The 12,303-nt window shown below is 48.6% G+C and overlaps 1 protein-coding gene across 3 annotated transcripts in view; it reads left to right on the top strand.

Moving 5' to 3' along the window:
• Positions 1 to 12,303, top strand: part of MAP4 (microtubule associated protein 4) — a 236,396-nt gene that overhangs the window by 215,490 nt on the left and 8,603 nt on the right. For all 3 annotated transcript variants that reach the window (XM_025377042.1, XM_025377043.1, XM_025377044.1), the window contains 4 exons: positions 1,239 to 1,298; positions 1,417 to 1,709; positions 3,216 to 3,329; positions 5,194 to 5,286. In XM_025377042.1, coding sequence (XP_025232827.1) covers positions 1,239 to 1,298; positions 1,417 to 1,709; positions 3,216 to 3,329; positions 5,194 to 5,286 — 560 coding nt within the window. The remainder of the gene's footprint in view (positions 1 to 1,238; positions 1,299 to 1,416; positions 1,710 to 3,215; positions 3,330 to 5,193; positions 5,287 to 12,303) is intronic.

Below are 12,303 nucleotides of genomic sequence, written 5' to 3' on the forward strand. Positions count from 1 at the left end.
CATCCTGGCTAACATGGTGAAACCCCGTCTCTACTAAAAATACAAAAAACTAGCCGGGCGTGGTGGCGGGCGCCTGTAGTCCCAGCTACTCGGAGGCTGAGGCAGGAGAATGGCGTGAACCTGAGAGGCGGAGCTTGCAGTGAGCCGAGATCGCGCCACTGCACTCCAGCCTGGGTGACACAGCGTGAGACTCTGTCTCAAAAAAAAAAAAAAAAAAAAAAAAAGACAGAGGCTTGTTCTATCACCTAGGCTGGAGTGCAGTGGCGCAATCTCAGCTCACTGCAATCTCCGTCTCCCAGGTTACGCCATTCTTCTGCCTCAGCCTCCCGAGTTGCTGGGACTACAGGCACCCGCCACCTCGCCCAGCTTTTTTTGTATTTTTAGTAGAGCCGGAGTTTCACCGTGTTAGCCAGGATGGTCTCGATCTCCTGACCTCGTGATCCGCCCACCTCAGCCTCCCGAAGTGCTGGGATTACAGGCATGAGCCACCACACCCAGCTAGTACTTAATAAGCCTTGATCTCTGTGTGAGCTTAGCAGTTGTATGTATTCAGAAAAATCTTGAGTAAAGGCAGAAAAATGTACCGCTCATGAATTTCCAGGTAGAATTTACTCTTGCCTTCTTAGTAACCCACAGCACCTGGTGCTCATGGGCTTACATGATGATAAGAAGAGGGCTATTCAAGTCCATAGGCATGTATTGACAGCCTACTTTTTTTTTTTTTTTTTTTGAGACGGAGTCTCACTCAGTCGCCTAGGCTGGAGTGCAGTGGCAGGATCTTGGCTAACTGCAAGCTCCGCCTCCCGGGTTCACGCCATTCTCCTGCCTCAGCCTCCCAAGTAGCTGGGACTACAGGCGCCCGCCGCCACGCCCGGCTAATTTTTTGCATTTTCAGTAGAGACGGGGTTTCACCGTGTTAGCCAGGATGGTCTTAATCTCCTGACCTCGTGATCCACCCACCTCAGCCTCCCAAAGTGCTGGGATTACAGGCGTGAGCCACTGCGCCCGGCTGACAGCCTACTTTTAAGGCCACATAGAAGGCGTTATCAGGGCGGTACAGAAGAATAAGACACAGTGCCTGACCATCTAGTTTACCACTCCATTCCCAGGGACTAACACAGTCCCTGGCTCAAGGTAGATATTCAGTAATTGTTAAATAATGAGGAATCTCAATATTGGATAGACTATCCAACAGGTCAGTTTGTTAAATGTTACATTAATAAGTATATTTTGTACAGCAATTAAGACTGAGGGAAAACCTGCAGAAGTCAAGAAGATGACTGCAAAGTCTGTACCAGGTAATAGCCCCTCTGCCATTTTGCAGAGCCCTAACTTGAACCCCCACCTCCTCTGTGGCTTAAGTCTCCCTTTTTCTCTCTCTCCCTGAACCCGTTTTATCTCTGACTCCCTTTGCAGCTGACTTGAGTCGCCCAAAGAGCACCTCCACCAGTTCCATGAAGAAAACCACCACTCTCAGTGGGACAGCCCCTGCTGCAGGGGTGGCTCCCACCCGAGTCAAACCCACACCCATGCCCTCCCGGCCCTCCACAACTCCTTCCATAGACAAGAAGCCCACCTCGGCCAAGCCCAGCTCCACCACCCCCAGGCTCAGCCGCCTGGCCACCAATGCTTCTGCTCCTGATCTGAAGAATGTCCGCTCCAAGGTTGGCTCCACAGAAAACATCAAGCATCAGCCTGGAGGAGGCCGGGTGGGTCCAGGGAACCCGGGGTCCTGTCATGCTGGCCCCTGCATCCTCCCCTCCATCTCCACCCACTGTTCGCAGGCCCACCAAAGCAACAGGCAGTTAGGACACTGGACTCAGCGTCAGGGTATTTCAGCCTGGGCTCTGTAGTGGGCTTTGCGCCCCAGCAGCAGGGAGGGCGGGGTGGGCTCAGCTCTGGGCTTTCTCTTCCTGTCTCAATAAGAAAGGCTCCTATTCTAGATGTTGGGGTCTTGGTTTACATTTTTGCTTGGATGTAAAAGGATTATTTTATAGAAGAAACAGAGGAGGCCTCAGAGACTCTGCAAGTATGAGAGATGCTTGACATGAGCCTAGTTTTTCATGGTTCTTAGCCTGCACAGAGAATGTCAGGATAGGCAGAAGGTCGAACACCTCTTACTGCCACAACCCATCACTTGAGTGGAATCTATCTGAAAGAGGACTAGGGTGCCCTCTTGTGGCCAGGATGAGTCGTGCTGTGAGCCTCTCGCCTTCCTAAACAACAGGACTGCACTGCATATAGTGATGGAGAAAGATCACAGTGCTTCTTCACTTTTAGGATTTTCCAGTGGTTATGATTTTCTGGTTGCATCAATCCCAGAATTATTTAACTGTTGGTAACCATGGGAACTCTGTGAAAAGGTGGTGATGAAAGTCCATCTGAGAACATTCGGGTCCCTGGAGTAGTGACCATCTCATCTCCTAGGTTATTCACTAGCTCTACACCACCACCACCACCACCACCACCACCACCATCCAGGGCAGAATACTTAAATTGCTTAATCTGGAGCTGTTAAGATATTCAGGAGGGACAAAAATGAGGTGGAATCCTGGTGCTGTTGGAAGACACCGATGGCAAGCTGAGATCAGTCTAGGGAAGAGCCTGAGAGTTGCTTGTGGTAGCGACAGTGGCTCTGGTGTGCCCAGCAGGCCTCTGGGCTGTGCTGCTGATGGCCTACCTCCCCCTGTCTTTGCTCTTATGGTTTCATGGTGTGAAAGTTACAGGAGGTCTTGGGTGGGGAGTTGAGTGACTTGATCTAGTGAATTGTTTTCCGCTCCAACATACCTGAAGAATGTGACACTTTCTATCAGTATTGACTTCTCTGGCCGTGGCAACTGCTTGGGGCATATCAGAACATTTGGCACGGGGTGGGGGGTATTGTAATTGGAAAATCATGCCCCAGCACACTCTCAGAATCACTAATTTGGTTGTCTTAGCCTTCCTTTGTGCCTTTTCTCCTTTAAATAGTGTCTTGACCTGTTCCTCATTTCTCGAGACTGTGGCCTGCAGCTCCTTTTTTTGTGTCCCTCTACTCAAGGATCTGTGACTTGGTCTACCCTGGGAAATGTGTGGTTTTGCCTAGGATCAAAGGCCACCTGCTTTTGCCTGGTGGCCTGACCTGGATTTGAGTCCCCTACAGCCTTCTTCCCTTCTTGGCATTTGAGCTCTTATCCTCTTGGTTTGAAATTTGCCCTCCCTTTATCTCCATCCAGGCCAAAGTAGAGAAAAAAACAGAGGCAGCTGCTACAACCCGAAAGCCTGAATCTAATGCAGTCACTAAAACAGCCGGCCCAATTGCAAGTGCGCAGAAACAACCTGCGGGGAAAGTGAGTTTTACTTAGACCCACCTCTGGAAGGTGAAGATGGTAAAATACTTCTTCCAGCCTGAGCCACTTGCCCTCTCTTGCACTTTTTCCCTTTCCTTAACTAGTTTCTACTTCTTCTCCCCCATATTCCCTTCTCTGTGCTTGATGACTCAAACATCAGAAAATTTTTTGTATTAACTTTGAAAGTTAATGGAGTTGGGAGCCCATTAGCCCTTTGGAGAATATATATATGTATATAATTTTTGGCTGGATAAAATGGATCCAAAGACTTTCGTTCATTTCCTTCACACTGACCTTGATGTGAAACCTACCTGGTATGGATGCAAATACAGTGCATCTCCATTCGTTATCAGGAAGACATGGCAGGGGCAATTTCCACCACCTGGAACCCTGGAGCCCCTGTGCTTTACCTTGAACTAAAAGATCCCTCTCATAACGCTGCTGGGTGTGGAGATAACTTCATTTGTACTGGTTCCCCAGGTCACCTCTTAACTGAAAGTTAGGATGCTCATTCCCAATGGAAACCCACTTAGTATAGGCATGCAGCATCAACTGGAGGGCAGAGGTAAGCTGAAACCACAGGTTCTTTCCCCTTGCTTCTGTAAACCTGGAAACCAGGCCCCTCCTGAGTTCTTGCAACACCTTCCTTAGCTGTAGCAGGTAGGTGTGCCTCTGCCAGAGAAGCCCGCACTCCAGCCCTTAGGGACCAGCATGAAGTCTCAGCCTAGGGCTGAGTGAAGAAAGCTGCACTGTGGCTTCTAGGTGACTACTAGAGGTCCTAGGTTCAGACCAAGGCTCATTAAGTAGTTTGCTAACCACTTGTTTACCATCAAAGTTGTGAAAAAGGCTAGAAATGAGTAGGTACAATGAGGTATATGGGTTGGAGTTTCTCAGGATTTCTGTACTCTGTGGAGAGCTCTTCAGCCTAGGGCCTGCATCATTTGCAAAGAAAGGAAGTTGGCAACTATTCCTTCTTGAGAAGGTCCTGGGATTCTTTGTTCCAGACTCTTAGAGCCAGGACCTTGGTGTTTCTCAGTTCCAGGGGAAGGCATTCCCGTACTATACAGTGTGGTTGTGCCCCCAGGATTGGGTGTTATTGCTCCCCTGCTGAGAGCCTGTTGTTTCCACATGGGCATCTCACAGGGCAGAGGATTAGGCATATGGAGGATTCAAGAAGGTATTTTACCCTTGAGTCAAAAATACTATGCCTTCTCGAGCCCTGAGACAAATGGGCTAAGTGTGGAGGCTGCAGCCACTCCCCTGGTAGTGGAGATTCTGTATCCATTTGTATTCACATCTGAGCACCGTCCCCTCCTTCCTGTTAGTATCATCCGTGCCCTTGTTGCCAGCTGCCCAGTGCTTCTCATAGCAGCCTTTGCTTCTGAGAGTGGGTCTGGCTGCAGCCATTCCAGGGCCCAGATTTAAGGGAAGCACCCTCTTTGGGTGAGAACAGGTCCACATGATAAGACTCTTGCAGAGAAGAGCCAAGGACACTGTGCCCAGCTCTTGAGGAGGGAGCAGGGCAAGGAGGTAGGGCTGTGCCTGGTGGAGCATCAGGCTGGGCTGCTGCCTGGGCCTTGTGAACCACAGCCCCACCCCCAAGGAGCGGTGATGACCAACATGCCCCGCCTGCGCAGCTCTGCTCCTGTCGTTGTGTTGTCTGTTCACGTTTTTCACTCCCCTTCTTGCTCTTTCACATTTCTTTTCCTGTGCTTTTCCACATGTTCTGTAGAAGATGGGGGTGGAGGTTTAACAACACTTTTTGTTGGTCATTGTGATCACGTGTGGACTCACTGCCTTCCCTGTGTCGATTCTAACCAGTCCTCTCCCTTTGTGTTGTTTTTTCTGTTTTCTAACACTCCAGGTCCAGATAGTCTCCAAAAAAGTGAGCTACAGCCATATTCAGTCCAAGTGTGGTTCCAAGGACAATATTAAGCATGTCCCTGGAGGTGGTAATGTAAGTATAAGCTCTGGTTAGCTGGCATCTGAGACATAGCCCACTGTGGGGTATACTGGGGAGAGAGCCAGGTGCCCATGTGGATAGAATCCCAGTGACCTGAGCTGTGGCATTCTCTAAGAAGCAGACTAGCAAACTGAGGGGACCTTCATGCTCCCATGTTAGACAGGGTGTTTCTGGCGAGCCCCTGAACACCAGCATGGTGATATCCACTCAATATCTTTTTACCCATGTGGGTGGGAGGCTTTGGATTTTTCTCCAGCTATGTCAGAGCCTGGGTCTGAGCACAGTGGTCAGCAGCAGACCTGTTGCCTGTCTGGAGTCCATTCCTGGGATGCATATGTTTGTCTGCATGCCCTTGAATTACCGTGGGAGTAATTGCTCTGAGACAGATGTCTACGTCTTTCCAGAGCTCATCTTTGAATCCTTGTTATTATAAAATAAGAATTAATCATTTTCTTCCTATCCCTTCCCCGCGTTTTTCCTCATCTTTGTTGCTCTCCAGCTCTCTGGTTTTTCCCCTACTTTATTTTCTCTCCCTACTTTCTCCTCTTTTTCTTTTTTCTTTTTCTTTTTTTTTTTTTTTTTTTTTTTGAGACAAAGTCTCACTCTGTTGCCCAAGCTAGAGTCAGTGGTGCAATCTCGGCTCACTGCAACCACCACCTCCCGGGTTCAAGTGATTCTCCTGCCTCAGCCTCCCGAATAGCTGGGACTATAGGTATGCGCCACCATGCCCAAATAATTTTTGTATTTTTAGTAGAGATGGCATTTCACTATGTTGGCCAGGCTGGTCTTGAACTCCTGACCTCATGATCCGCCCGCTTCAGCCTCCCAAAGTGCTGGGATTACAGGCATGAGCCACTGTGCCCGGCCCTCCCATTTCCCTTTCTGCTCTCCCTTTTTTTTTCCCTTTTCTAATCCCTTCCTCCTTTTTCTTCCCCTCGTTTTTTAGTCCCTTTTCCCATTTTTGTTGTTGTTATTTTTTGAGACAGAGTCTGACTGTTGCCCAAGCTGGCATGCAGTGGTGTGATCTCGGCTCACTGCAACCTCCACCTACCAGGGTCAAGTGATTCTCCTGCCTCAGCCTCCTGAGTAACTGGAACTACAGGCATGCACCACCATGCCCAGCTAATTTTTGTATTTTTAGTAGTGACGGGGTTTCACCATGCTGGCCAGGCTGGCCTTGAACTCCTGACCTCATGATCTGCCTGCCTCGGCCTCCCAAAGTGCTGTGTTACAGGCATGAGCCACTGCGCCCAGACTTTTCCTCCTTATCTTTTTGTCCTCTTTCCTCTTCCCCCCAAACATCCTTCTTTTTGTCTTGCTGCCATTGTGTGCCAGCTCTATGATGGGTATTGGGGACACAAGTGATCCCAGTTCACAGGAAGGTTCTGGTCTAGGGAGAGATAGGGCAAAGTCTTACTGTCGTTGAGTGTGTGAAGAACACCCTGTGTGCTTTCTGCTTGTCACTGTGACAGTGCCCAGGCGAGTGGTACTCTGTGGAGTTGTACCAGAGGCACCAGAGGCTGCCATGCATAGCGCCTGCCCTCACTGCTCTCTTCCAGACCAAGTGGGACAGCCTGTCTTGCCTCCGTTTCTTTTGAGTTCATTCGGTTCTTTCTCCTTGCTGTGCTGAACTGGACTAGGTCCTGCTCCACTTACCCTTTTCATTTTTAGACTCTGTTAACACTCCTGCCTCCTCCTTGGTGATCATGACATTCTGCCCATGGCCTACAGACACCCCCAGCAGTTCTGTCATGAGGAATGCGGCCATGAGCTTTCATTCTTGCCCTACACAGCTCTCCTTCCTGCCCCTCCTTCCTGGTCAGCTTCTCACCACTGCCTCTTCCTGGACTGGGTAGAAATGGCATCCTTTACACTCGGGTGGAGTTGCTTGACCAGATGTTAGTCAACCTGGAATAGGGTCAGCTAAAGTGAGGTGACAAAGATCCAGCCCACGAGGGGCCCAGGCAGCCGCTGAGCCTGGCTTTGTCCTGGATTAAAACAGAAGGTGAACAGGGGTTCTGAGGGAACCGGGTCACTTGTGTAGGTGAGACATAGAAATGCATATGTGTGTGTTGTATGGTGCATATAAGAGCTCTGAAAATAGTCACCATTAATGTATCACCTGCTGTGATGTTTCCACACTGCCTACACATGACCTCACATGTGTAGGGTTTGTTTGTTTTGTTTCGTTTTGTTTTTTCTGAGGGTGAATGTATTTTTAAAGCCTTTTCACTTTAGGAGGCTTCCTCAAACAGAGAGCATTAGGAGACTGCTGTGAGCAGTCTTTCCTGGTGGGGAGATGAGGGTAAACAGCAGCTGGCCACAGCTGAACCCAGGTGCTTTGTTTCCTTCCGTAGCCTCCATCAGTCCTTCCCTAAAGCCACCACAAGGAAATGTGCAGTTTAAAATGATGGGCCCCAGGCTGGGCACCATAGTGAGACCCCCATCTCTACAAAGAAAAGTCTTGCTCTGTCACCAGCCTGGAGTGCAGTGGCGTAATCTCGGCTCACTGCAACCTTCGCCTCCCAGGTTCAAGTGATTCTCCTTCCTCAGCCTCCCATGTAGCCGGGATTACAGGCGCCTGCCACCATGCCCGGCTAATTTTTGTATTGTATTGTATTGTATTTATTTTATTTTATTTTATTTTATTTTATTTTTTTTAAGATGGAGTCTTGATCTGTCGCCAAGGCTGGAATGCAGTGGCATGATCTCAGCTCACTGCAAGCTCCGCCTCCTAGGTTCACGCTATTCTCCTGCTTCAGCCTCTCAAGTAGCTGAGACTACAGGCGCCCGCCACAATGCCCGACTAATTTTTTATATTTTTTAGTAAAGACAGGGTTTCACTGTGTTAACCAGGATGGTCTCGATCTCCTGACCTCATGATCCGCCCGCCTCGGCCTCCCAAAGTGCTGGGATTACAGGCATGAGCCACCACACCTGGCCTAATTTTTGTAACTTTGGTAGAGATGGGGTTTTGCTATGTTGGGCAGGCTGGTCTTGAACTCCTGACCTCAAGTGATACACCCACCTTGGCCTCCCAAAGTACTGGGATTATAGTAAGAGCCACTGTGCCCAGTCCCAAAAACAATCTTTTAAAATAAGGCCAGGTGCAGTGGCCCTGGGAGGCCTAGGCAGGAGTATTGCTTCAAAACCAGCCTGGGTTTCAGAGCAATTTTAAATTAGCCAGACATGTGCCTGGCGGCATTAGGTGGCATGTGCCTGTGGTTCCAGCTTCTCAGAAGGTTGAGACGGGAGGATTGCTTGAGCCTGGGTAGTTGAGACTGCAGTGAGCCATGATGGCACCACCGCACTTCAGCCTGGGTGACAGAGAGAGACACTGTCTGAAAAAAAAGGGGCGGGGGAAGGACCTGCTGTGCAGACAGAACAGCATTACACACTCCTCACCCACACACATACACAAAGAAATACCACAGTTACCACCAGAATGAGAAGCTCAAAACAGGATCCTAGTTAATGCTCCAAAAATGCCCCTGACAGACACACAGACATACCCCTTGATGAGAGCCAGGAGGACACCAGTGGAGTGGAGAGAGGGGAGTGATGAGCCAGTGCCAATGTAGTGGCTTCTTCTGTGGCTAGTCCCAGTTAAGATTTTGTGTCCGTTTTGGTTCCATTTCACCCTTGCAAGGGGCTGTGCATGTGTAGTGGGTGCTGAGACGTGCTGGCAGCTGACTTCCACAGCATGTTTTGGTTACCTGAAGTGTGCCTGCAGGCTCTCACAGAGTGGCAGGCAGCCTGTGTAAGCACAAGCAGAGTTAGGTGTGTGATGCCGTGATTGCTCCTAGGACCACAGAGAGCCAGCGTGGTTTCTGTGGTCCCCGAGGAGGGGACACTTGGGCCAGCCCATGAAGGAGATGCCGCACATGGTTCCCTGAGGCTGAAGCATACAGTGGAGGCAGGGTGGTGTGGGGGAAATGTTTGGAAGCAGATTGTAGACTCCTCCACGTAGCCACCTAAGGAGGGAGAACTGTAACCTAGAGGTGGTGGGCTTTATTAAGTGAGTGAGGCTCAGTTAAGCTTTTTAAAACTTTTTACTGGGCCAGGCACAGCGGCTCACGCCTATAATCCCAGCACTTTGGGAAGCCAAGGCAGGCAGATCGCCTGAGGTCGGGAGTTCGAGAGCAGCCTGACCAACATGGAGAAACCCTGTCTCTATTAAAAATATAAAATTAGCCAGGCCTGGTGGTTCATGCCTATAATCCCAGCTACTCTGGAGGTTGAAGCAGGAGAATCGCTTGATCCTGGGAGGCGGAGGTTGCAATGAGCCGAGATTGTGCCATTGCACTCCAGCCTGGGCAACGAGCGAAACTCCATCTCAAAAAACAAAAACCAAAAAAAACCAACTTTTTATTGTGGGAATTTTCAAACACACACATTTGAAAGTAGAAAGTAGGAAAAAGAACAAAAGGTTCATTTTACTATTTTTTTACAGGGTACCTCATTTACTATCTACATGAGCAGTCTTGGTTTATCTATATATGCCTATCCCAAGTATTTTGAAGCCAGCCCTGTATATATTATTTATTTGTTAATACTTTAGCATGTAGCTGGGCGCGGTGGCTCATGCTTATAATCCCAGCACTTTGGGAGGCCAAGGCAGGCAGATCATGAGGTCAGGAGATCGAGACCATCCTGGCTAACAACATGAAACCCCATCTCTACTAAAAATACAAAAAATTATCTGGGCGTGGTGGCACGTGCCTGTAGTCCCAGCTACTCAGGAGGCTGAGGCAGAAGAATCACTTGAATCCGGGAGGCAGAGCTTGCAGTGAGCTGAGATTGTGCCACTGCACTCCAGCCTGGGTGACAGAGCAAGACTCTCTCTCAAAAAAAAAAAAAAAAAAAAAAAATATTGATCCATATATTTAAAATATCACTAATAAGGTATGTATTATAATACAGGCTTCAACTCTTTTAATCTTAAGTTGTTTTTACTCTACAAGTCTCCACTCCATTTTTTTTTTTTTTTTTTTTTTGAGACATAGTCTCACTCTGTCGCTCAGGCGTGAAGCTGTAACACATTTTAAATCATATTTTTGTATAAATAGCTTTAGCATTTCAAGTTATTTCTCTAGGATGTATTCCTAACATAGGACTCTTATGTCAGAAGCTACATCTGTTTCATGGTGTGGGCTACCTAGGTTTTTTGTTTGTTTGTTTGTTTGTTTGTTTGTTTGCTTTTTGAGACGGAGTCTCACTCTGTCACCCAGCCTGGAGTGCAGTGGCGCGATCTCGGCTCACTGCAACCACCGCCTCCCGAGTTCACACCATTCTCCTGCCTCAGCCTGCTGAGTAGCTGGGACTACAGGCGCCCGCCACCACGGCCAGATAATTTTTTGTATTTTTAGTAGAGACGGGGTTTCACCATGTTAGCCAGGATGGTCTCGATCTCCTGACCTCATGAACTGCTTGCCTCGGCCTCCCAAAGTGCTGGGATTACAGGCATGAGCCACTGGCCTTTATTTTTATTTATTTATTTATTTATTTATTTTGACACTCCGTGGCCCAGGCTGGAGTGCAGTGGTGTGATCTTGGCTCACTGCAACCTCTGCCTCCTGGGTTCAATTGATTCTCCTGCCTCGGCCTCTTGAGTAGCCAGGATTACAGGCGTGCACCAGCATGCCCAGCTAACTTTTGGGTTGTTGTTATTGTTTTAAAGACAGAGTCTCGGCCGGGCGTGGTGGCTCACACCTGTAATCCCAGCACTTGGGGAGGCTGAGGCAGGTGGATCACAAAGTCAGGAGTTCTAGACCATCCTGGCCAATATGGTGAAACCCTGGCTCTACTAAAAATACAAAAAGCTGGGCGTGGTGACGCGTGCCATAATCCCAGCTACTCGGGAGGCTAAGGCAGGAGAATCGCTTGAACCAAGGAGTGGGAGGTTGCAGTGCATTGAAATCGTGCCATTGCACTCCTGCCTGGTGACTATAGTCTCTACAAAAACCCCGTCTCTACAAAAAAATGCAAAAATTAGCTGGGCATGGTGGTGTGCACCTGCAGTCTCAGCCACTTGAGGGACTTGAGTCTGGGAGGATCACTTGAGCCTGGGAGATTGAGGCTGCAGTGAGCTGAGGTCATGCCTCTGCACTTCATCCTGGGTGGCAGAGTGAGACCCTGTCTCAAAAGAAAACAAGAAAGAAATGTGTGACTCTGCATCTTGGTGAGGGCCCATGCCTTGGAGAGTGACTCTGTTAACTTCTTGCATGTGCTGTTGTGGTTACAGCTAAGATGAGCTTGTCACCATTGCTTCAAGACCCATGTTAGGTTGGTTTAAGCAGCTACCAGATCTTTGGCTGGTAAAAGTACCCTTCCCTATGCCCTCTCTTATGAGGGATAAGGATAGGGAGATGTTTGGATGAGGCCTTCATGGCCCCCTCTTCTTGAATTGGCCATTTCTTCCCCTAACAAATAACAAGATACCTTGTTTTAAACCCAGATAAAGCACAATGGTGTGACCACCAACTCTGTAGCTGCAGGACTCCATTTGCTGTCAGCACATACTTAGGAGGAGGTATCTGTGCTATATCCTAACTTCCATTTTGGAGATACCTATAAATATCTGTATAATGAACTATAGATTGAGGAGAAAAGAAACAAGTTTCTGTCTATGGAAAATTGCAGACTTTTTGAAAAGATGAGACAAAGTAGAGGCTGTGTGTTTTCACAGTAGTAACTACTCTGTATGTAATTATCAAACATGTGAAGCAATTATGGTATAGTTCCTGGTGGTGTCCCTTCAAGAGATGATATGAGAAAGAGACGGATTGAAGCGAGAGCCATGTGAGGCCGTATGGAAGGCACCCTTTGAGCTGGGCATTGAAGGATGGGGAAGAAAACACAGTGGGTTTTTTGGGTTAGGCATGAGCTGAGTTTTAGAGGCAAGACTGAGAATGGCTCTGGCAAGCTGGGGATTGTGGGTAGTTGTTATTCTGTGCCAGGTCTTGGGCTGTGGGTGCAAATACAAAAATACAGGTGGCATTATATCTGTCC

This window comes from Theropithecus gelada, chromosome 2, assembly GCF_003255815.1.
Source record: "Theropithecus gelada isolate Dixy chromosome 2, Tgel_1.0, whole genome shotgun sequence".
NCBI lineage: Eukaryota > Metazoa > Chordata > Mammalia > Primates > Cercopithecidae > Theropithecus > Theropithecus gelada.